Below are 23571 nucleotides of genomic sequence, written 5' to 3' on the forward strand. Positions count from 1 at the left end.
TTCTAAGTTGAGCCTGGGCTCCGGTGGGTTTTCGCTGCGAGGAACAGAACACGTGGCGTGAAACTGGGCCGCCCGGTGAGGACGCCTATGGGTTCACGGGACTGGATGTCTGGCAGAAGGAGGGCCCCACGCGTGGCAAGGACACGTCACCAGAGACTCCCTCTGCTTCTTCCACCTCCTCCGCGAGGCCCCAGCATCCTCCCCACCAAACGCTGGCTCCTCTTATGCACACGGCCCAACGGTAGCAGCCTCAGGGACCCGAGCAGGCACGACAGGGCCAGACACAGACATAGGGGACTTCTGTTTCCGCGTCTCCCTTTTCAGAGTGTGGGAACCCTTCCGGCACCCCCTGGCAGACTTCCCTGTAGGTCTCATTGGTCACAACTGGGTGACACGCTCACTCCCAAATCTGTCCGTGGGAGGGGCGTCCGGGGGGCTCAGTCGGTTGAGCCTCCGACTTCGGCTCAGGTCACGCTCCCGCGGTTCACAAGTTCGAGCCCCGCGTCGGGCTCTGTGCCGATGGCTCGGAGCCCGGAGCCTGCTTCAGATTCTGCGTCTCCCCCTCTCTCTGCCCCTCCCCCACTCTCACTTTGTCTCTCTGTCTCTCAAAAAAAAATAAACAAATGTAAACATAAAATTAAAAAAAAAATCTGTCCGTGGGAGAAGGGATGCCTTAGACTCACCTGGTCTACCTGCCGGAGGTGGCCCTGGGGCCCCGTAACGTGGATGGGGGCAAATGCCTGAACAAAGTCGGGGCGTTGAGGACTGAAGACGTGGGATGGGTGCCTTGTAGACAGTCTACTATGGCAGATGTTATTTTATAACTTAAACAATGACAGGGGCACCTGGGTGGCTCGGTCGGTCGAGCGTCCGACTCTTGACATCGGCTCGGGTCAGGGCCCCCGGGGTCGGGCTCTGCTCTGGGCACGGAGCCTGCTTAAGACCCTCTCTCCCTTCCTCTGTCTCTCTCTGCCTCTCTCCCCCGCTCACACACGCGCGCGCGCGCTCTCCCTAAAATGAAACACAATAAAATAAATAAATAATTGCGCTAATTTTTTAAAAGCTGAAAATTACCGTCGTGTGGTCGGCCCCGCCGTGGAGGGCTTTGGCGGAAGCGTGTTGCTGGGTCCGCTTGCGCGCCGCTCTTGATCTCGGGGTTGTGAGTTCGAGCCCCACGCCGGGCGCAGAGATTGCTACCAAAAAAAAAAAAAAAAAAAAAAAAAGTAAAGAAAGGGAAAGAAAATTCTTCCTATTATTCTCGCCGAATGCAGTGTACCTTTAACTCCACTGAGCCTGCTGAAACCTGAACTTCATCCCTGGCTGGCGAAGCTGTGGAGTGTTCCTTCCCTCCGTTATGTCACGTGCTCGGCGCTCAGGAGCGCCGCGATTATAGATCTCCGAACCACAGACGCTTGGAAGAATAAATGGAACATTAAAAAGTCGTGCAGGTTATTGCCACTTGTTAGCTAAAGGATTTATAAGTCGGGACGGTTCAGACTGCTACTCAGGGCCCATACGGAAATAGCTTAAGGGCAGAGACGTTCTTGGCTCAGCCGCGCTCAGCAGGATGTCCGAGGACGCACGGGCGCCTCCGTCCATCGGGCGCTCACGCACCGCCAGGTGGACACCGCCTGGCATTTCACATGCCTTCTGTGCTTATGGGTGACAGGCTTTCCACCACGACACCTGGGCACACAAATCTGGAAGCTGGTGAGCTGGAAGAAAGAACAAAACGCAAAACGGAGAGAAGCTGATGCAACGTGAAAACCCCCCGTGAGCGTTGGAGTCGGTGTTGGGCTCAGAGTCTTTGCCCTGGAAGTTGCTTACCCTGTGTGTGCCTTGGTGCCCCCATCTGTAACATGGGCTCTCCCGAGGATCAGTGAGGATGGGTGTGAAATGCCTAGCACCGGCCCAATGCGGTTGGTAGGTGGCCGAGGGGGCTGTTTTGGTCTCAGCTGGAGCTCTTAATGTAACTAAATTAAAGAGGGCGCCGTCTTCGGATGTCCTATGGGAAGACAGGCATGGTCAGCCGGCTCCCGAGTTCTGAATTCTCTGCGGGGTTTAAACAACCAGGCCTCCCCGTACCTTGGTTTCCTGGAGTGTGGGATAAACTCAGGTCGTCAGCACCGGAGAGAGACTCTCTGAGCCGCTAAGAAGCCGGTCCCCAGAGAAGTCCTTCGCGTCCCTGCCTGTGATGCCAGCTCTTCCCCAGGTGCACGTCCTGAACCTTTCAACGAGGCCAGCCCGGACACAGAGGTCAGCCTTGGTCACCAAGGACAGAGATGTCTTTGTCCTCTGGCTTTGGGTGCTTCCTGAGCCTGCTGGTGGTAAAAAGTCTCCTTTCCCTGCTGTGTGAAGTTCAAAGGTGTACCTCTCGTCCCCGGGGGGTGTGGAGGAAGGTCGCCTTAGCACTTCAGAGTGGAGTGAGCTCTCCGAACGTGGAGGGTGACCGGTGACCGGGGCTGCCGTGCCCAGCTAAGCAAGGTGACCGTCTCTGCCTGCATTTCCCCGACACCTTCAAGTCCTATCTAGCTTATAATTATCGAAGGCGCTTTACCAAGAAAGCGGGCAGGTCTGTGTCTCCAGCCATTCAGGCGAAGACTGGTCTTTTGATCAGCACTCTGTGTTTGTTATTTTTGGGTTTGGGGGGAAATTTCAGATGGAGAAGGGCTTATCTAAATAAACAGAGGATGGTTCTAGTAACCAACCAGAGGCGTAGGCAGGGTAATAATAATCTCTGGTTACAGAACGTTCCCGAGGCAGAGCTATAAGATGTCTGGCTGTGGGAAGCCTTTGCATACAGCCTCACCGTTTACAAAGGGTTTTCGCAAACATTTTCTTATGTAAGCTTGAAAACCCCGTGAGAAACGTTTTCTGATACCAAATCCCATCAACATCCAATTAAAAAAAAAATTTCTTTTTCCCCCCTTTGCAAGAGCAAGGCCTCCGAAGCTGCTCTGGGCCACAGCCATGGTTCCATCAGGCGCTGCCATGGTAGGAAGGGCTGAGAGATGGGATTTTCAGCGAGGTGTGAAATGAGCAGATGCATGGTTCTCAGCGGGAGGCCACAGAACATTCTGGAGGCAGAGCTGTCGGACGGCTGGCTGTGGGCGGCGCCCCAAATAAGGAATTGAGCGGAAATACTCCCCCCTCACCATGTACAAAAGTCTTTGGGGTGACAGGAGATTTTGGGGTCTGAGACAGGCCTCTCTTTTATCTGTGTCACGGAGAAAGCGGGGGACCTCTGGGCCACAGACTGAAAGTGCTGCTGTCCACAGTTAGCCTTGGGACAGATGCTTCATTGATCAGATTTAGAGGGCTCAAGCTGCTGCTGCTTCTTTTTTTTTAGTGTTTATTTATTTTTGAGAGAGAGAGAGACAGAGTGTGAGCAGGGGAGGGGAAGAGAGAGAGGGAGACACAGAATCCGGAGCAGGCTCCAGGCTCCGAGCTGTCGGCACAGAGCCCGATGCGGGGCTCGAACCCATGAACCGCGAGATCACGACCTGAGCTGAAGTCGGGCGCTCAACTGACCGAGCCACCCAGACGCCCCGAGGGATCGGCTTCTCATTCCTCGCTCAGGGTCCCCTTGTTGTGTGACCTTTGGTCGGTCCCTTGTTAGCACTCGGTGGGTCCTGCCAGGCCAACCCCACCCCCAGCTTGTGTCACCAGCAGAGCAGTCTGGGGACCCACTGCTGGCTTGGTAACCTAAGTCCCCCTCTAGCCTACAAGAAAAGTGCCACACAGCTGCATGGGGCGGAGAAGCCAGGACTATATTTTGCGAAACAAACAAACAAACCAAAAAGAAGTATGATTGGATTGGCTATTTTTATTTCTCTGAGCCGGAAGCTGAAAGGCCTCAGGCCATCCTTTGTTGTCCTAAATCTCACTGGAGGAGTGCTGTGCTTCTCAGGGCACACGCAACAATTTGCCTCCTAAGCCAGGCTGCTTCCCTACGCTCTAGATGTCCTAGCCTGGTGACACAGAGGACAGACCGGGGTGGGGAGACCACCGCCCTCAAGGATGCTTCAGCTCAGTCCGTGGGATGGAGAGATGTGTTTAATGCACTCAGAATAAAGGCTGGGGTGGGGTGGGGTGGGGGTGTGCCTGGGTGGCTCATTCGGTTGGTCGGCCGACCTTGGCTCAGGTCATGATCTCACGGTTCATGGGTTCGAACCCTGCATCGGGCTCTGTTGCTGCAACCCAGAGCCTGGAACCTGCTTGGGATTCTGTGTCTCCCTCTCTCTCTGCCCCTCCCCTGCTGGCACTCTCTCTGTCTCTCAAAAATACATAAACGTTAAAACCATTTAAAAAAGAAAAGAATAAAGGCCGAATGTAAGGCTCATGACTTCAACCCAACCAATATGTAATAGGGCTCTGGAAAAACGCCAGGTGCCAGGATAGGTGGGAGAAAATGAGTGCATATGGTCCTAGGACCCAAGCAACTTACAATTTGATGGGACACAGACCTGGTTCTTCTTTTCAAGTTTATTTTAAGAGAGAGAGAGCGAGCACGTGAGTGGGTAGGGGAGGGGCGGAGAGAGAAGGAGAGAGAGAATCCCAAGCAGGCTCCACGCTGTCAGCACAGAGCCCGACGACAAGGGGCTCGAAACCGCGAACCGGTAAGATCAGGACCTGAGTCGAGGTCGAGAGTCGGACGCTTAACCGACCGAGCCACCCAGGCGCCCCGACCCGATTCTTTTATAATCTCGTTGAAGACGGCTTGCCTTCAACGGAAGTGCCAAGCACATAAGCATCTAGAGAAAGAGCAGGTGACAAGAAAGGCTTCGGGGAGGGCTGTGGAACTCAGCAGCTATATCTTCGCCGTTTCCACGTCTGTCCTGTGCCGTAGGCTGAGCACCTGGAGGGAAAATCTGCTTTTATATAGTGTATCTTCCCACACTCCCGCGCTCGATATGGTGTCTGAATAAATTAAGGAGCCGAATAAGTGTTTGCCCAGTTAACAAAGGCACGAATCAGGGAACAGGCAGCGGGGGGATGGAAATAAAATCATTCTGGACAGAGGAAAGCTGGGGACCAGATTTATAGAAGACCTCGGATGGCAGGCTTCGATGCTTACATTGATTTCTGTCGTCAGTGCAGGTGTCGAGTGAAGGGGTGAGTTTGCGTTGGTGGTTTCGAGAGAGAATATTCTGCCGGCAGCCTCAAGGGTGCCCTGGAAGAGGGAAGACTTGGGCGGCCAAACCAATTAAGAAAGCGGGAGCTCTGCCCTCTCCGGATTGAAAGGAAATGTTTCAGAGACGGGTAAGGTCGGATGATAACTTTTGCAAATCTGGCTTCCCGGCCTCAAGTTTTCCCAGGTTGGAAATGAGGCAATGGTATTCGCTCAAGGCCACTGGCTGACCGCCAGAGCGCAATTAGGAAGTTGTGCCTGTGGGGGAATCTACCTCCCCCAACCCCCAGACTTCCCCAGGCTGGAAACTTCGCCAGATGGCCCGTGTCAGGAGAATCTGTCACGTTTTGCAAGGCTGTCTTTTGCCACCAAAGGAGAAAGTAATCTCTTCCAGACGTGGAAGAGGGCTGACATGTCCCTGTGACTGACCAATGTGTAAAGGACCAACGCGGGGGTGGGGGGGAGGGCCGCCGGACTATAAGTGCCATCGGGCCTGTCACACAGCCTGGATACTTAATTGACCCTGACTCTCAGTCACATTCAAAGGGATCATTCAGACCTTATTTCCCGTTTCTCTGGCTGCTGTGGGGAAGCGGTTGGGCTCCACAGGCTGGAATTTGAGCTGAGACTGTCACTTGGCTCCCAGCGTCTCTCCCCTGAATGACCCTCCCCTTAAAACATATCCCCAAACCTCTCGGTGTCACCACCTTCCCATGCTTCCCTCGGAATGACTCTTGAAAGGGCACCAAGAGCGATGGAGAAGATGTGGCTGCAGGGACAGTGACAGTGTCCCCAGCTCAGGTTACTTCTGTTGGGGAAGACGTTAACAGCCACAGGGTCTGTGCCCAGGCCCAGGTGTGAGCGGCCCAGGGGTCCACATCCATCCACATCAGCCGGAGGTGGCCACACGGAAAACAGGAGCTTTAGATTCGGGCTCCTAGTGGACACTCAGCTGAGCAACCCAAAGGAACCAGAGGGTCTCTTTATGGATGCCAGAACTTGGGACTCTTCGGTTTCCGTCCCAGGGTCCCCATCAAGGCTTCCGTCTACCCAACAAGAGGTGACAGCAGGTGAGGAGCTTATTAGGAAGAAGGCTCATGGAGCTGGGGGCTCACTCCAGGTGTCTCAGAATTCTCTCGTAGTACAACTTGCGAGTCTGAGGAAGAGAGCCAGGGGTGCTGCGGCAGATGAGCGGGGCCGCGTCACGTCACCTCCACCGGTGCTCCGCCGTCCCACCGGCCGTCCTGCCCTTTGCCTTGTCACGCACGCACTACCGTGCGCGCACACGCGTTACATCCACAAAGCGCCATCAAGGAGGGGTGTTAGGTCCTCACCTTCGCTCTCCTCCTCCTTGCTGGCTGGGGGTGCAGGAAACATTGAGATAAGACAAGGCAGCAAGACGGAAGGACCCCATGGCCCCGCCGATGAGAGACGAGACCGCCCGCGTCCACACAGCCTGACTATCGGGACTCCTGTGTCGACACGACTCGCTGTGTGTCTGGAAAATTCCTGGCCGGGGAAGATAAGACCATAAACCAACGAACGGCTTCACCGTTTGCTTCAGGAAACTCATGAAAAAATAATGTCTTCTAACAAAAGATGGCTCATCTTGGCAAACAGCTTGTTTAGCAGACGGCCGTGTACTCGTCGAGGCTCAAATCTTCAAGACCCGCTGCTTGCTGTACCCATCAGGTCTAAACAACTACATCACCGAACGGACCTAGTCCTTGGTCCCGGTTTTGAGACAGCTGCCTCGAACGCTTAAGCCCAGACTCACATCCCCTGAAATGTGCCCCCAACCTCCCCCCGCTGACCCACCAAGAGTGTCTCCAGGCTGACTCTGGTTAAGGTGGAGCTCTCCCCTGCTGGACTTGACTTAATCACCGTAGCCTTGGGTCATCAGGGTGGTCCTTTGGGGGAATCGGCAATTGATAGTGATGATGAGACACCATACAAGCCTTGGACGCCATTCACAGGGACATAAACTTCTGTTCTGTCATGACACATTTGCTTGGGGGTCCTGGGCACCGGCAGCCAGACCTGACCCCCGCACTTCTCCGTTTCCCCTTCCACACGGTACTCATCTTTTTTATATATTTTTTTAATGTTTACTTATTTTTGAGAGAGACAGAGACAGACTGTGAGCAGGTTAGGGGCAGAGAGAGAGAGGGAGACACAGAATCGGAAGCAGGATCCAGGCTCCGAGCTGTCAGCCCAGAGCCCGACGCGGGGCTCGAACTCACGAGCTGTGAGATCATGACCTGAGCCGAAGTCGGACGCTCAACTGACTGAGCCACCCAGGCGCCCCTTATGTTTTATTTTATAAATTATATATATATATTTTAATGTTTATTTATTTTTGAGACAGAGACAGAGCGTGAACAGGGGAGGGGCAGAGAGAGAGGGAGACACAGGATCCGAAACAGGCTCCAGGCTCTGAGCTGTCAGCACAGAGCCCGATGTGGGGCTCGAACCCACGAACTGTGAGATCATGACCTGAGCTGAAGTCGGCCGCTCAACCAGCTGAGTCACCCAGGCGCCCCCACACTGTACTTATCTTTACACTTCACACGGTGTCTGCCACATAATAAGAGGTCCATGTACATGTAAAAAAAAAAAGACTGGACACTGGATCTTTTCATGTAACTCTGTGGTATGTCGCTCGGGAGAGTTTCTTGTGCATTTTCGACAATTGCCCAATAAAACTGATTTAAAAACAATCCAACGTAAGCCTCAGTGGTGACAAGCCATCTTTTTTGTGTGTGTGAAAAACGTCTTATCATTGGTAATTTCAAATGTGGTAACTCAAACATTGGTCATTTCCAAGTGTACAAAAGCGGACAGAATCATACAATGAACAATTATCAACCTAGGACCAATCTTATTTCGTCTTAGCCCTTACTCCTCCCTCTCCCCACCTAGATTATTTTGAAAGTAATTTCCAACGCCACATCATTTCACTGCAAAATATTTCCGGGCACATCCTTATAAGATAGGGCTTCTTTGAAAAATGTTAGCTATAATACCATTATCTCACCTAAAAAAATTAATTTTTTTAGTATCGTAACATGTTCAAAGTGTTTAAACTCCCCGGTTTCATAACAGTGTATTTCACTGGTGAGAATCAAGACAGAAATAAGGTTCATGGTCAATGTCTTAGTTCTGTTTTTTTTTTTTTTTTCCTCTGAAAAGTTTTTTTTTTTTTAAAGGGTTGAGAGAGAGCGTGTGGGCACGCGTGTGAGGGAGGGAGGGGCAGAGAAAGAGAGAGAGAAAGAAAGAGAGAGAGAGAGAGAGAGGGAGAGACTGAATTTCAATTCCGTGCTGGCAGCAGGAGTCTGACTTGGGGCTCGATCCCACAAACCGTGAGATCATGACCTGAGCCGAAATCAAGCGTTGGTCCCTTAACTGACCGACGGAGCCACCCAGGTGCCCCTTTTGGAAAAGTTTTAACTGAAGTATACTATATATACACCAAAGCCTACAAACCATAAGTGTATGGCTCAATGATCTCCCAATCTCTTTTAGGTCCTTCCCCCCCCCCCCTTTTTCCTTTAGAATTGATTCGATAAATAATGTTTGTCATGCAGTGTTTCCCACAGTTGAAACTTGGGCGATTCTTTTCCCCTGAAATCATTTGGCACGTTTCTCTGTTCTCTATTTCCAGTAAATTGGTGGTTACACCTAGAGCTTATCAGATCAGGTCAATTTTTGACAAGGCCATTTCATGGGTGCCGCTGTTTACTCCTACCGGGAGGTTCATCATTCCGGGGATGTTTCTTTCCGAAAGCATCTTTTGAAGGTGGATGCAATTTTTACAAACTGGCCGAAGCCCGTCGGAGCTGAGTCTAGTGAGCAGTGTGGTTGCTCAAGTTGGAAAATGAGGGTCAGAGAAAAATAGGGTGTGATCAAGTTGTAAATGGTGCTCTTGGGTGTCTGCTAAACTGACCCTGGAGGAAATTCCAAAGCAGTTCCGGAAGTGTTCTGTGCAGGGGCAGCATCCGAAGTGCAGCCACCCCGGGTGACTAATGCAAAGGGCGCAGTAGTGACACGGCCGGAGAAACTGTGTGTTGGCGGTAAAGCCAGCCTTGCGGTGTGTGGGGGGACGTGCGCCGTGCCCCCCTCCAGCCCTCGCTCCCCGTAAGGCGCCGGGTCTCAAGGTGCATCACCCTCGCGCTCTGAAGCTACAGCTGGAAGTGCGGCTGTCCCGCTGGAATGCAGCCCTCCTGGTCCCCAGGGGCTGACCTGGCCCCGCGTTCGTTCCATCGCGCGGCCTGGACGTGTTGACAAGACGATGCTCGGTTCCACCCAGCCCCTCCCAAGCCCTGGCACTCGCCTCCGCTGCATTACTCGGCGAGAATGCGGTCAGGGCGCTGCAGGGGGAGGCCTGCCGCCCCCGAGCAGTCCATAAAAAATGAGGAGGCACCGGACCTCCGGCGCCGGCCGGGCCTCGCAGCAGCGGCCTGGCCCCGGCCCCGAGCTGACTCTGACCTGGCAGGAACCGGCTTGCTCCAACTCGGGCGCAACTCCAGGCCCAGCTTGCCCGCCCTCCCGTGTCTCGCCCCGCCTCCCGCCCTCCCCACCGCGGCCCGCGAGCCCCGCCCCTCAGCCTAGCCACGCCCTGTGACGAAAACAGGGCGGGGCCAGCGGCCTCTTGCGAGACTAGCCTTGCGTCAGGGCCGGCGCCAGCTCCGGGCTCCTCCCACGCCCGCCGGCCGCCGAGATGGCGCCTGCGCAGCGCGGCTCGGCCCGGGTCGTCCCCCTCCTCCCCTTCCCCTAGCAACGGTCGTAGCGCCCGCCTCCGTCCTTCGGCCGCTCTCGCGCACGCGCGCCCCTTCCGGCCGCCCGGCCCCGCCCTCCCCGTCACCCGTAACAACCACTGGAGCCTCGCCGCGCCCCTCCCTTGCCCGCCCCCCCTCCCCCCCCCCCCCCGGTCCACTCCCCGGAACCGGCGGCGGAGCTGCGATCGCAGGCAGTGGAACGGCGACGGCACCCCGGAGCCGCCGGCATGAGCTCCCCCCGCCGCCCCGCGTTCCGGGCCCGGCCTTTCTGACAAGAGGTAGGCGCGCGTCGCCGCGGCGGGCTCCGAGCGCGCCCCCGGCCCGGCCCCTCCCGGCGTCGCGGGGCCCTTCGCGGCCCCCCGGCTTCCTCCGCCCCGGCGGGAACCCCCCCCCCTCCCGCTCCCGCACTCCCCCCCCCCCCCCGCTTTCCCACTCCGGGAGCCCTCCCTGCGGGAGACAGAATTTGGGGTCTGATCCCGTCCCCGGCTCCCCTCCCCCGGGCCGGTCGGGGCTGGGGGCCCGCGGGGGCCGCCGCGCTGGAGCCCCCGTACCGGCCCGAGGGCCCGGCTGCCCTCAGCCTGCGCGCGGTGGACTCCCTGGGTCTGGCCATTGGCTGATTTTTAAGCACCAATTGTCATGCAATAGAGGCTGCCCGGGTCCGGGGTGCCACTTGGTCGTCGTAACTCCGGATTCCCACGTAGGAGGTTTCTCTGGACCCGAGCATCCGAAGCTGGGAACTGGCAGGAGTTCAGAAGTTCGTGAATTAGCGGGTTCCCCAGCGTGGGTTCTGCCGGGCAGTGGAATCGTGAATGGATGTTAGAGTATCTCAGCCGAGCACTGCTTTTTGAGTCTCCCAGCCCCCCGCATCCCTTTGTATACCCCGTAATCGCCCTCCCCTTCTCTGGGAGATCCTCGGAAATCCGTTTTCCCGGTTTTCAAATTGTGCTCCAGCATCGCCAGGGTTGCAAAACGGAATCGATCGTGGTCCCAAGCGCGTCAGGACCTGCCAGTCCCAGAGTGAGGATTAATGCGGGGCTTCCAGGGGAGGTGGAGAGTCCCGGAGTTGGGGCTCTGCGTGTCATGATGTTAGAGCTGGGAGTCTTTCAAGGTTATCGCCCTCCAAACCTCATTGTACAGAGGTGAAACTGAGTCCACGGGAAGTCAAGGGACGTGCTTGAGGTCACCGAGAGTAATTGTGTGGCAGTTTTCAGACTGTCAGCGCTGTTTTCCAACATAACCTGTTCCTTCAGAGAGATAAGCTAAACAAACATGCCGGAGAGAGTTCCAGACCCTGTTTAAATGTAATAACGTAGATAGGAATCTTCTGAAATAAAATATATTTCCGTAATCCTTTTCTTTTCTTTTTTTTTTTTTACAGCTAGACTTTGGGCTCCTTGAGTATTTTCCATTTTGTACTTTGGACTAGCCCCTCACCGTATCCAGCATGAAGTAACCTTCTTAATGATTATCCTCAGCAGGACAGGTAGGCTCTTTGGATTTCTTTTTCTTCCTCGTTTTTAAATAGGGAAGTAGGGTCTCGCGGAGGACTCCCCCCCCCCCCCCCCACCAAAAAGAGTGTATTTTTCACGACAGTGCACGGCGGCTGGCACCACCGGGGCAGGAATACGTACCTCGGGGAAGGTACCAGGGGTACCTCGGGGAAGTAGGCTCCAGGACTCGAATTGATTGTGGACAGATACCACAGCTATTTGAGGCTTGGAAGTTTCAGGGGAGCCTCCAGCCAGAGTGCTTGGTGTTGCCGCCACGTGAAGACAAGTCTCTGAAATTGTGGTCACCGCAGTTAGAAGACAGGGATGGACAGTTAGACTTCGAAGCTCGCTTTTGAGGAGTTTTCCATCATTTGAGATACGGTAGTATTTTCTTCCACTTCTATGCTTGTGTGTCTCCAGACTTCATATCCTGAAGTGCCATCATTTTGGTTTGGCTTGTTGTAAAAGTCGTGGAAGAGAAAATGATTCGGGAACTAATACTCGGATCGTAACATCTCAGTCCCGGAAAGGTCTGGGATCTTGTACCCCCGTACGTCCCCTGGAGAGGCCCCGGGAGGCCGACCAGAGGGGATTCCCTCATTACACTTGAACTTCCTTCACCGACTCTTAAACTGTCTCATTACCTTCTCCTTCCTCGTGTAATCAAAGTAACATCTTTCGATTTTTGTGTGTAGAGAATGATGCGACCTATTGAGGTCCCTTTCTCCACTCGGGCTGTGGTTTGATGAGTAAACACGGATTTAAATTTTCCCTGTATCACGGGTTTTTTTTGTAATCGCAATACATTTGTGTCTTGCAGGTGTGAGAGGTTTGCTGTTGTGTTACAATCATGGTGCAGAAATACCAGTCACCAGTGAGGGTGTATAAACACCCCTTTGAGTTAATTATGGCTGTAAGTACTTTACATTTTGATTTACTCTTTGGCCTGTCTCAAGTATTCAGATTTGATCTGTAGCCGGATGTTTATCATTTGTCTCCATTCTCCCATTTTTACTTGTTCTGTTTTTATGCTGACGAGCCACGGCTAGAGTTTGTGAAGTGTCTTCAAACTGTCAGTCTCTGAAAATCAAAACCTGCCTGTTTGTTTTTTTAAAACTGCACCTCAGGTTGATATACGGATCTGAGTTGAGGCGCCTGGGTGGCTCAGTTGATTAAGTGTCCATTTCTTGATTTCAGCTCAGGTCGTGATCTCAGGGTCGCGGGATCGAGTCCCGCGCCGGGATCTGCACTGAGCGTGGAGCCTGCCTAAGATTTCTCTCTCTCTCCCTCCCCCTTTGCCCCTCAGAAGCAGGATTCTGATGAAATACTTTTTCCTCTGGATTTTGTTCTTCTTGTTTGTTAAAGGAGAAGAGGGATGTGGAGAGGGTTTTTTTTTCCCCGAGTCCCACTCCCCACCTCCCTCCCACCTCAAAGTTGGCCGCCGCTCTCACTTTGAACACCATTGATGAGTGTTGGCTGTTTCGTTTCTGTATTTAACTAGAAACTCAGGTGTTCTTGCATCTGGTTGTTTCTGCTCAACCTTGGTTGTGAGATTTATCCAGGTCAATATAGTTTTGAAAAATAACCTCCAAAACTCAAGTCCTCTCAAGGAAGCAATTTAGATTTAGGGAGTTTGTTTTTGTAAATCGAGGTATAATTTACATACAGTGAAATGGTCACATACTCAGTGTCCGTTTTGATCAGTTTTGAAGGAAGAGTGACCAACACGTCACTTGTAGAACCTTTCCATCCATTACCTCAGAAAGTTGCCTTGTGCCTCTCCTCAGTCAGTGTGAGGTTTTGGGGGTTTTACTTTTGGCGTGGGGGTGGTGTTTCTAGTTCTGTATTTCCTTTTTTTTTTTTTTTTTTCTTTTTCAAGATTTTATTTTTAAGTCATTTTTACCCCCAACGTGGGGCTCAAACTCACAACCCCAAGATCAAGAGTGTTGTGCTCTACTGATGGAGCCAGCCAGGCACCCCTCTATTTCCCTTAAATACTAGGACCGTTGAGTATGTTTTGTGAATGGTTTATCAAGAAAGGCTTGTTTCCTGTTTGCATGTTATACGTGCTGTTTTGGCTTTTGGCTGTGTGCAGCACAGACCCACTCCAGAGAGCTTGAGAAGGGGCATTGTTCGTGGGAGCACATGGGGGGTGATGTGAATTGCACAGAAATGCAGGAATGCAAGCTGGATGGGCTGAGCTCCAAGGACCTGGCATTGGAGGGTGGTTCCTGGCAGCTCTGGGGAACGTCTGTCCACAGCAGTTGTCCCTGGAACTTTACCCCTTGGGACTCTGCCTTGCTCCGTACGCGGGAGCCTCCCTCTCCTACCAGCTGGCTGCTTTGCTCGCTCCTGGTCTTCCCTCCCTTGTGGCTTCAGCTCACGTGCTCTTTGAGCTATTCAAAACCCCGCAGGCCCCAGTTTGTGGCATTGCTTGTTATATTCTTTCAGTTTCTAAGTGACCGATTCTGGTCTTGTTTCCTAGTTCAGATTCTGGAGAGACTTGATCCGGTCATCTCTCCCCTGGAGCTAGGATGTAGGTTATTGGCCAGCCTGTGGATTATCTGCCCAGGGTTGGCGGCCTGACCCTTTTCAGTTGGTAGAGGCTGGTGGAACTGGGGGAGAGGGGTGAGGGAGCAACAGAGCCCAGTGGCACTGTGTGGGGCAGAGGACTGCCCCGAGGACTGGGCCAGGCCTGGTGGGGCAGGGGGACAGGAGCCATTCTGTTTTCTAAAACATGAAGTACTATCTTATAAAAGCTCCGTGCAACCCTGATTCTGTGTGGCAAAGGTATTTTGGTCTCTTCTGCAGATGCTAGCTTAATAAAGAGGAGTTTTGACTGTCTAGCGATCAACTTCCTTATTTTCCTTACTTTGCTATTTTCAAAATGGTAAAGTTTGTCCTGCCCATTTTGATGCATGGATTTACGGGAGAATTTGAAGTTCAAATTCTGAACCACCTCCCAGTCTTTTAAAATTAATGCATTTTTAAATTGCTTTTATTTGGAAGCAAGAAATCATTTTCTTTTGAGTCGTGAGAAAATATATATTTTTTAAGTTTATTTATTTTGAGAGAAAGAGAGAGTGTGCATGCATGCGCACGAGCAGGGAAGGGGCAGAGAGGGAGAGAGAGAATCCCAAGCAGTCTCCTCCTTCCTGTCAGCACAGAGCCCGGTTCAGGGCTCGATCCCACTGGGCGATCGTGACCTGAGCTGAGGTCGGACGCTCAACCGACTGAGCCACCCAAGGTGCCCCCGAAAATATTTTTTAATCTGAAAACAAAATGTGTTTTCCTTCGGGAATTAGAAGCTAGCACGTTTTAAGTCTTTAGTGATTTTTTGGTGTGGTGTCATTTGCCATTTTTTCAAGCTGAAGTTGTACGTCATAAAATCCTCATTTACCTTGTCCTATCACTGGTTTTTTCCTTGAGCTTAAGCAGGAGTATAACAGACTTCCTGTAGAAATAGTCTTTGCGGCTCATTCAGAGTGAGGAGAGAGATGGCCAGTTAAAGCAAGAACGGAATTATAGCTTCAAGGGAAACGTTTTTGAGAGCGAGCCTCAGAAGGGGTGAGGCGCTAGTCACAGCACGTGGCGGTGACAGCGGCGCTGGGCAGGTGGTCAGCCTGTGGGATCTGGGGGTGGATCCAAGCCCTGCTTTATGGGGGTCCCGTGGGGAGGAGACTGTCGGGGAAGATGCCACTCCGTGAACGGATGCCCTTGTCTGTTAACCGAGAGCATTACTGTAATTTAGTATGGCCTGAAAATGGTTTAGGGGAACAGCGACTAGTGTAAGTTGCTCGTAAGTTGCGCGGGGGGGGGGGGGGGGGTATCAAGTATGTTAATTGCATTTGATCTAGCGTTTATTTTGGGATCAGTGTACCGGTAGCATTAGGAAATCACGTGAGCGTTCTCACTAACCCATTGAATTAAATGGCAAACCAGCAAAACGGAGGTGGAGTTTCTGCAGAAACCAGCAAAACGGTTGTGGCGTTTTAAGGGCCCGCTCTCATGCTGTATTTGCCCAGAAACGGAACGGGAGAGCCTCAGTGAGTTGAGAAATCGCCCGAGACCACCTGAGGCACCTCGGAGGGTGAGGAACCGGAGACACACCTCGTGGTAGAGGTCTGCTGCCCGCGTTCGGTTCTCTTTATCCTGCCAGGCCTCCGGCGCCCCGCGTGTGCCCGCGGTGTTTTCCGAAGGTTCTTGTTCGCGAGGGCGCCTTGGACTTGTCCAGTCTCAGCCAAGCACGTTTCCCGGGGCTCCCCTGCCTGGGTCGTGGGGAGGGGGACTGAAGGGGCTCTGGATGGGCAGGAGGGTTCTGGCGTGCTGGCTCGAGAGGGCTGTGCGTGGAAATTTCTGAGCTAAAACATAATTTTAAAACTTACACGTGTTCAGTGACGGCTTCCCCCCCGCTGACCGTTAAGGGCCCCTTCCTACGTGACCCAGAGGCAGGGTACAGTTGCTGGAGAGCAAATGGAGGGACACGCGGGACGCCAGGGCCCCGAGGGGGAGGAAAGCCCGCGGCCCAGACGGCTCTCTGCCAGCATTCGCCGGCGAGGCGCCCCCTTGCCAATGATCCCTTTTCACCTGAGGACAGCCGTCGTTTTGACCAGTTGGAGCGCGTGATGGGAGAGGCTCTGCCACGTGCCCTGCCACCCCGCGGACCGCCACCTTGTCCGGCCATCAGCGCCAGCCACGTGGTGCCCTCCCCTCCTGCCCTGCTCTGGCCAGCTTCCCTCCTTTCAGAAGCCCCGTCCTTCTTCCAGAGCGCCCACCGTCTGCGTCCCGGCACACCTGTCCTCTGGTCATGCCTTCGGGTCACGCGCTTCCTGTCCCCTTCTCTCCCTGCACCAACCTGAGTTATTTGTTCTGTCCTTACGTCTTTTATGCGGACAGGTCGCCCTACGTTCGGCTGCCATACGCTGTGTCTGCCTGGCAGTCGCCTGTTTGACCTCTTACCTGTCCCACCCGCTCTAAACTCCTTTGCTCTCTCGCGAGGCCCTTCCTGTCCTCCCCTCTCTGTTTCACCTTACTTCGCGAACATGGACGTTTAAGTCTGCTCTGTGCTGTCCTGGCTTGCCACACGGTGTTTTTCTGGCCCTCACACCCCTTTGACCCTTCCTTCCTTCCCTTCGCTGCTTGCTTCTCCCGTCTGTCCTCTGAATCTCTGTCCCGCTGACCCAGCTGACTTTCCCAGGCCTCTGAGCACCGCTGCTGGGGTCTGTCTCCCCTTCCTGGATCCCTTATCAGGGTCATAAGGGTCATCCGTGTTAGCTACTCCCCCTTGTAATTAGCGTTTCTTTCATTCTCAGGGTTCCATGCAGCTATTTCGAATGTTCCTCGGGGGCAGTGACCTCGTGTATTATTTTCCTTGTTCCCTCGAGTGTCAGCGCTAAATGCATAGTAGTCTCTCAGATTGCAGTTGATCAGCCGACATGCGTGCACTTGAGCTTTGAGTACTCGGGAGGTGGGTTTGACAGAAACTCAGCTCTGAAATGTCGCCCTGTGGTCTGTTTTCGGACACGAGATCTACGTGTTCCCCACGGAACACTTTGATCCTTCAGTGAGCTAATACCTCCCTTAGGAGCAGAGCCCTTTTGGTGGGGAATGTGGCGAATTCTTTTTTTGTTTTTACATCTTCCTAAATCCTACGAAGTCCTGTTGACAAACCCCTTATTAGGAGTTTGAACGATGTATTTCTGTAGGTTGAATAAACAGAGAAGCTATTTGCCGGGGTACCGCTGTTGATTAAATGGCCCACGACCACAAGACTGACTTTTTGTTCTTCTCTCTCGTGTTTCATTTTTGTTTGTTTCATCCCGTTTTTTTGGTTTTTGTTTGTTTTTGTTTCTAGTCCCTTTTTCCTTTCCTCAGGTGCCCCCTGGCTTCCTGCTAAGACCAGATGACGAAGGCAGGAGGGAGAGATTGGCTGTGGGCTCGGTCCCCACCGGCCCTGCCGCAAACCCTCTCGGGGACGGGTCAGTTTCCTAGTGTCAGGCTGTGGTGAGGAGGTGCTGGAATTAGCCCGCAGAGAGGAGGGTGGGGGAGGGCGAGACCCACACGTCCTCCCCTCTTCCTTGCTCGCAGCCAGCCCTGTGCCTGCCTCCACGTACGAAGTGGAGTGCATCAGGAGTGTGTGTTTTCTTTTCTTTTTTGTCTTTTATGTCTTTTGCATTAAGCGGGCATTTGTATTTTTATTTAGGCTTTATTGCATCCATTCAGATTTCCTTTGTCAAAACAGCTAGGGAGACCTGCGGGGGCCCCAGGCGCCTTGCATGTGTGCCCGCAGTGTGAGGAGAGCCCCGAGTCTGGTCTTCTGGGGGGGCGAGTGCGAGGCGTGCAGAAATCTGGCAGGTGGAGTGCTTCCTGAGGAGGTGGCCTGGCGCACAAGCCAACCCCGCGGGCAGCCGCTTCCAGGTTGTTCCTCGGGTTGGCTGCGATAGAGGGGCACGGGTCCTGCCGGAGCGCATTCCTGTTTTGTCCTTTCTCGCTCCGTGTGGCAGCCGGCTGCCTCCCGAAGCCCCGTCCGCTCTCCCGAGGACATTTTGAGCCACCTGTCCCGTTTTCTCTGGTTTTTTCCTCTGACCCGAGTGCCGTGCACGTTGGGTTTTGAGCAGGATTTTAGTTTGAGGTGTTGTCGTGCCATCTGTCGTCCTTCTTCTCGAAGCACGGCTTCTTCCTCTCACCCTAGATTTCAGCCCTGGGCCTTTTCGCGTCCCTCACTCCGGTTTCCCAGTTTCTCGAGGTGACACTGAGATGCATCCCTTTCGTTAACGCAAGTGTTGTGAGGTCTGCCAGCGGCCTGGTGGGCAGGAGCGGTTGTTCTGCTCAGAGGTGAACAAGCCGTGCTCGTGTATCTCGGGGGCTGCCTTTCAACAGTTTTACTCCTTCTGGGAGTGGAGGGAAAGGACCCAGTCCCTCTGATGGTATATTAGGATCCTGGTCAGTTTTCCAGTGCGGGGAGAGGGTAGACTTCTTATTTATAAGGTTCTCGAGTGCCAGGGTGTGAATCCTACCGCATTTAATACACATTGGGGTGTAATTAGTCAGACTCACTTAGTTTTGGAAACAGACAGTTATAGTACATTCTCAGTACGCACTACTCTGTATAGAACTAGGCATTTTCCCTTCTCTTACACCCACTCTCCAACACATCATGCATCCTGAATTATTTTTAATGTGCTAGGGTGGAGACAGTTGTGGTTCTGAAGGAAAAATAAAGCAGGATCTGACTCAGCTCCTTGCCTCCTTGGTTTACCTGTTTTTGCAAAAACACGCAAAAAAAAAAAAAACAAGACACAACCCCCGAACACTGATACGGACATTTTCAAGCCTCTCCAAGTTGGGAGAATGAAGGGTCCAGGCAGGGCCAGGGGCCCGTCACCCTCCTCTGGCGGCGGGGGCAGTGCTTTGGCACTATTGTTAAATCTGTTTTCCCCATTTTTTCCCCCTGGTGTATTTAAAGTTGTTTTTTTTTTTTTTTTTACGTTTATTTATTTTTGAGAGACAGAGACAGAGCACAAGTCGGGGAGGGGCAGAGAGAGGAGACACAGAATCCGAAGCAGGTTCCAGGCTCCGAGCTGTCAGCACAGAGCCTGCCGCGGGGCTGGAACTCACGAACTGCGAGATCGTGACCTGAGCCGAAGTCGGATGCTTCACCGTCTGAGCCGCCCAGGCGCCCCTCCCCTGGTGTATTTAAAGCAGGTTTCAGGCATCTTGTGAACTCACTCATAACTACTTCAGCAGGGACTGTAACCAGTAAGGACCTTTTATTCTTTCAACATAATCGCCATGTACGTCATTGTCATACTTAACAAAAATACCGGGTCCACGTTCAGACTTTCTCGATCGCCTAAAACAGTGTCTTTGGTTCCCGCTCCGGATCAGCTGTCGCTCATGGTTCTTGTCTTCAGTCTCCCTGCTTCTCCCACCTCCTCCCTTCCCTTCGTGTCCTTTCGTGCCCTCGCTTTGTGAGAGAAACTGCCACCATCCCCTCCTGTCACCCTAACCCTCAGCCGCCATCACTGTTCCCGGGAGCCTATGGGAGCACATGCGGCCTCAATCGGTTCGGCCTCCCCATCCGTCCCTGTGGCCGTCCTCCGGAAAGCTGAAGCGCTAATAAGAGGCAAAATATTCTTTCCCAAATTAAACCGGGTCTTTCTATGATGGGTCCCTGTGGTTCCTACAGAAAGCAGGGAAGGAGTGCATCTGATGGCAGGGCCGACTGAGAGGGTTTCGGGGTAGCGTGAGCAGTGGGGTGCCTGGGGGAATCTGGTGGAGGGGGGGCCGGGGTGGCGGTGCCGCTTGGAGAAGTGCCCGCAGGCAGGTTCACTGAAGAGAGGACTTTGGTCGCCGTTGTCATTACTGATTCTTCTTTCTTCTTCTTCTTCTTTTTTTTTTTTAAACGTTTTTTTATTTATTTTTGAGACAGAGAGAGACAGAGCATGAACGGGGGAGGGTCACAGAGAGAGGGGGACACAGAATCGGAAGCAGGCTCCAGGCTCTGAGCTGTCAGCACAGAGCCTGACGCGGGGCTCGAACTCACGGACTGTGAGATCATGACCTGAGCCGAAGTCAGACACTCAACCGACCAAGCCACCCAGGCGCCCCTCTTCTTTCTTTTTTAACGTGCATGAGAGGGAACCAGTTTTGTGTATTTCTAGGGGAGTGACTTCCCGTGTTGAAACAGAGCATAGACTGCATTCTGATGCCCTGGCGAGGCACGGTTTGACGTTAGGAGAACGAGTCTTTTTGTCGAACGAACAAAAGCTTTATGCTTTGTGTGTCTTGATGTGGACCGGGTCCCTTCTCCATTCAGAAATTTGCCGTGTGTTCCCTGGCTCCCCTGCACGTTTTCGCATTAGAGTATTCAGCGTGCACTTTGAGTTCTTGATGAGCAGCCAGCGTGTGAGTGTCCTGCATATTTGATCGAGGCTGCACGTGGAACTCTCTGGCCTGCCCCTCTGACCGGTCTTGCCTCTCTCTCCCACCTCCGTGCCTTCTCGGGGACAGATGGACCCCTCCTCTGATGACACTTGGTTTGCCGTTTTGGGACCGCCGGTTGTATATTTCGTGTTTTCTGGCCATCGTAAACACCGTGCTGTTTTAGTTGGTAGTCCGTGCTGTTTTAGAAGAATCCGGTTCTCTCTCACCTGACGCCTCTTCCTGGGCAGCCTCTGAAACCCATGGCTTCAACCGTCACTCTAGAAACAGAAGATCCCAGAGTTTATCTTCAGCCTGGACTCCCACTCAGGAACTTCCAGATTCCTAGCCAGCTGCCTGCTAGGACGTCTCCATTTGACGCTGTACAAATTTAGCGTTTCTGAAACAGAATCCACTGCCTCCTCCTGCCCGCACAAAGAACACAGCCCACCAGAACACACACGCGCGTGCGCGCGCGCACACACACACACACACACACACACCCCCAATAAAATGCCCCTCAGGAGCTCTGCCTTTTCCTGTGAACTCCTGCTCCTGACGAGTGCCATCACCATGTGCCCTGTTCCCAGACCGGAAGCCTCGGCGTTCCTGGCCGCCTTCCCTCCCCACCCCTCAGGCTCTGTGATGACCAGAACCTTCCCTGATGTCTCCCGGACCGTGTCTGAATCTGCCCGTCTCTGATCGTGTTGGCTCCTCTCCGATGACAGCGCCTGATGTCCCGTTCGGGCCCCTGGACGCCGCCTCCCCGCTGCCCCTCACCCACCTGCCCTCGCTCGGGCCTGCCGCCGGGGGCTCCGGCTGAAACTCTGAACACGCTTCGCGTTCAGAGTTCTTTGAGTGGCCGCCCCACACCTTCAAGGTGAGGCTCAACTTCTTCGGCCTGGTACCCAGAGCCAGTGAGAATTTTGACGAAAGGGCACGTTGGAGCGTCTTCTTTCGGTCGGAGGTATTTGCTACCTACGCTTAAACCGTGGCTCTTTAAAAACTTTTTTTGGTATTTGTAAACAAATTTAAATCCAAGTTAGTTAACGTATGGTGTGACGATAACTTCAGGAGTAGAATTTAGCGATTCATCACTGACATGTAACACCCAGAGCTCATCCCAAAAGTGTCCTCCTTGATGCCCCTTACCCCTTCAACTCATGTTTTGAAGGAATCTGACTCACACCATGTTTTGTGGGTAGAATAGTGTTTATAGTCCGTGAACTGAAGCTTATAATCAGTGTAGTTGAGTAGAAAACGTGTCCTGCTTTATGGATTCTTTGGTGTTTGGAGTGGCTTTTCTCCCGTAGTGACGAATACCAAGTGTAAGAGAATGTCGTTTCTGGGGTTCTCCTACAGAACATAAAATTCACCTAAAAATTATTGATTCTGATAGTATGGTGGTCTGATTTTTTTTTAAAAAGATTTCTTCAGGTTTAAACCTGAAAGGTTGGTTATTATATGTCTCTTTTTTTCTTAATGAATGTTATCCTGTAACATGAGGTAGGTCTAATTTTAAGGGATATGTTTCTCTTACTTTTTCTAGCCTAATCCCCGTGTCTGTCTTAAAAACCAAGTCCAGAGCTAAAAGCTGCAAGGTACAGATTTTAAGAAGAAATTCATCTAAGAGGTCATCGATTATATTGCAGGATTTATGCTACTAATATTTAGAAAACTTTTCTCCAAACACCTCTTATCTTCATTTTACTTTTAACACAGAGTTGGCTTAGAATGAGAATTCTGACAATAATAAGTTCCGATTCTCTCCCGAATCGGGATTTCTGAGCGTGGGTTCAGCAGCCCGGTGTCCCAGCCCCGCAGGCGGTTCGGATACCTGCTCGGGTTTGAGAAACACTGGTTGAGGTCTCCTTAAATTGAATTTATAGCACATGGAAGGGGAGGAAGGGAAGCTGGTTTCAGTTCTAACTTTTCAATTTAAACTTTTTGAAAGGAATAGACTCTCTAACAGGCTGTGGCCTGTTCTCACATCATATTTTCTTTCGAAGGATTTGACATGCCAACGGGGAGACTACTGGCTTTATGTGCTTCTCCGGACTGTTCCCGTGTTTACTTAGTGATACAGAGTTATAACGTGTGCTTCTCTGAACTTGTCTTAGTTATTTGTATGACTCTGCGAATTTTCAGGTGGAGAAGATCTGTGCTGTGTTTTATTGTGGTAAATACACAATGCTATACAATCTGCCGTTGGAAGCATTTTTAGCGGACAAGTCAGTGTGTTGGGCGTATTCACCTTGTTTTGCCTCCATCCCCAGCACTTCTGTTTTTCGCCTTCCCACATAGGACCGTTGTCCCCGTTAAACCCCAGCTCCCCATCCCCCGGCCCCGGCAAACCCTCTGCCCCCTTTTCTGCCTTGTGTTTGTGAGTGGCGCTATGACTGTTCCTACTAGAAGTGGAATCAGACAGTGTTTGAACTTTAGTGATTTGCTTGTTTGACTCCGCGACCTGTCTTCACAGGCCATCCATGTCGTAGCACGTGTCAGAGCTGCTTTCCTCCTTATTTATTTATTTATTTAGAGCGAGAGCGTGCACATGAGCGGGAGGTGGGGGACGCAGATAGAGGGAGAGAGAATCCCAAGTAGGCTCTGTGCTGTCTATGTGGAGCCTGATGCGGGGCTCAATCCCACCAACCATGAGATCATGACCTGAGCCGAAATCAAGAGTCGGACACTTAACCAACTGAGCCGCCCAGGCACCCCAGAACTTGTTTTCTTCTTAAAAGGCTGAATATTTAAAAAAAAAAAAAAAATTTAATGTTTTATTTAATTTTGAGAGAGAGACAGAACATGTGTGGTGGAGGGGCAGAGAGAGAGAGAGAGAGAGAAAGACATAGCATCTGAAACAGGCTCTACGCTCCGAGCTGTCAGCACAGAGCCCGACACGGGGCTCGAACTCGGGAACAAGATCATGACCTAGGCTGAAGTCGGACGCTTAACCAACTGAGCCACCCAGGCGCCCCAAGGCTGAACATTTTTAAGATCTAGTTTTTGATGCTTATATCAACCAAAAAATTGCATATCTAAGTTCATTTCTTTTTTGTCTTTTATATTAATAGATTCTAGATCCAAAAGGCAAGTTCCTTGAAGAATTCTACTACTGTATTTTGTTCCATATATTCAAAGTATATATATATTTTTTAAGCAAGTTTTTTTTTTTTTTTAAGTTTATTTATTTTGAGAGAGAGAGCCCGAGCGAGCCTGCTTGTGCAAGTGGGGGAGGGACAGAGAG

At 52.3% G+C, this 23571-nt stretch overlaps 1 protein-coding gene and 1 long non-coding RNA gene across 5 annotated transcripts in view; one reads left to right on the top strand and one right to left on the bottom strand.

The window, feature by feature from the left end:
• Positions 1-1035: 1035 nt before the first annotated feature.
• LOC122233705 lies at positions 1036-2242 on the bottom strand. The gene is made up of 3 exons (XR_006211373.1): positions 2086-2242; positions 1828-2005; positions 1036-1193 (listed from the first exon to the last, which is right to left on the bottom strand). It is a non-coding gene; the product is annotated as an uncharacterized LOC122233705 (long non-coding RNA).
• A 7820-nt stretch (positions 2243-10062) lies between these two features.
• Positions 10063-23571, top strand: part of SEC14L1 (SEC14 like lipid binding 1) — a 51839-nt gene continuing 38330 nt past the window's right edge. The window contains exons 1-4 of one of the 4 annotated variants that reach the window (XM_042967885.1): positions 10063-10187; positions 11288-11392; positions 11503-11780; positions 12220-12312. In XM_042967885.1, the coding sequence (XP_042823819.1) occupies positions 12250-12312 (63 nt within the window). In that variant the 5' untranslated portion in view covers positions 10063-10187; positions 11288-11392; positions 11503-11780; positions 12220-12249. Of the gene's footprint in view, positions 10188-10514; positions 10927-11287; positions 11393-11502; positions 11781-12219; positions 12313-23571 lie in introns of those variants that run through there. The other 3 variants (XM_042967883.1, XM_042967884.1, XM_042967886.1) reach the window with 3 other exon arrangements.

This window comes from Panthera tigris, chromosome E1, assembly GCF_018350195.1.
Source record: "Panthera tigris isolate Pti1 chromosome E1, P.tigris_Pti1_mat1.1, whole genome shotgun sequence".
Lineage (NCBI taxonomy): Eukaryota > Metazoa > Chordata > Mammalia > Carnivora > Felidae > Panthera > Panthera tigris.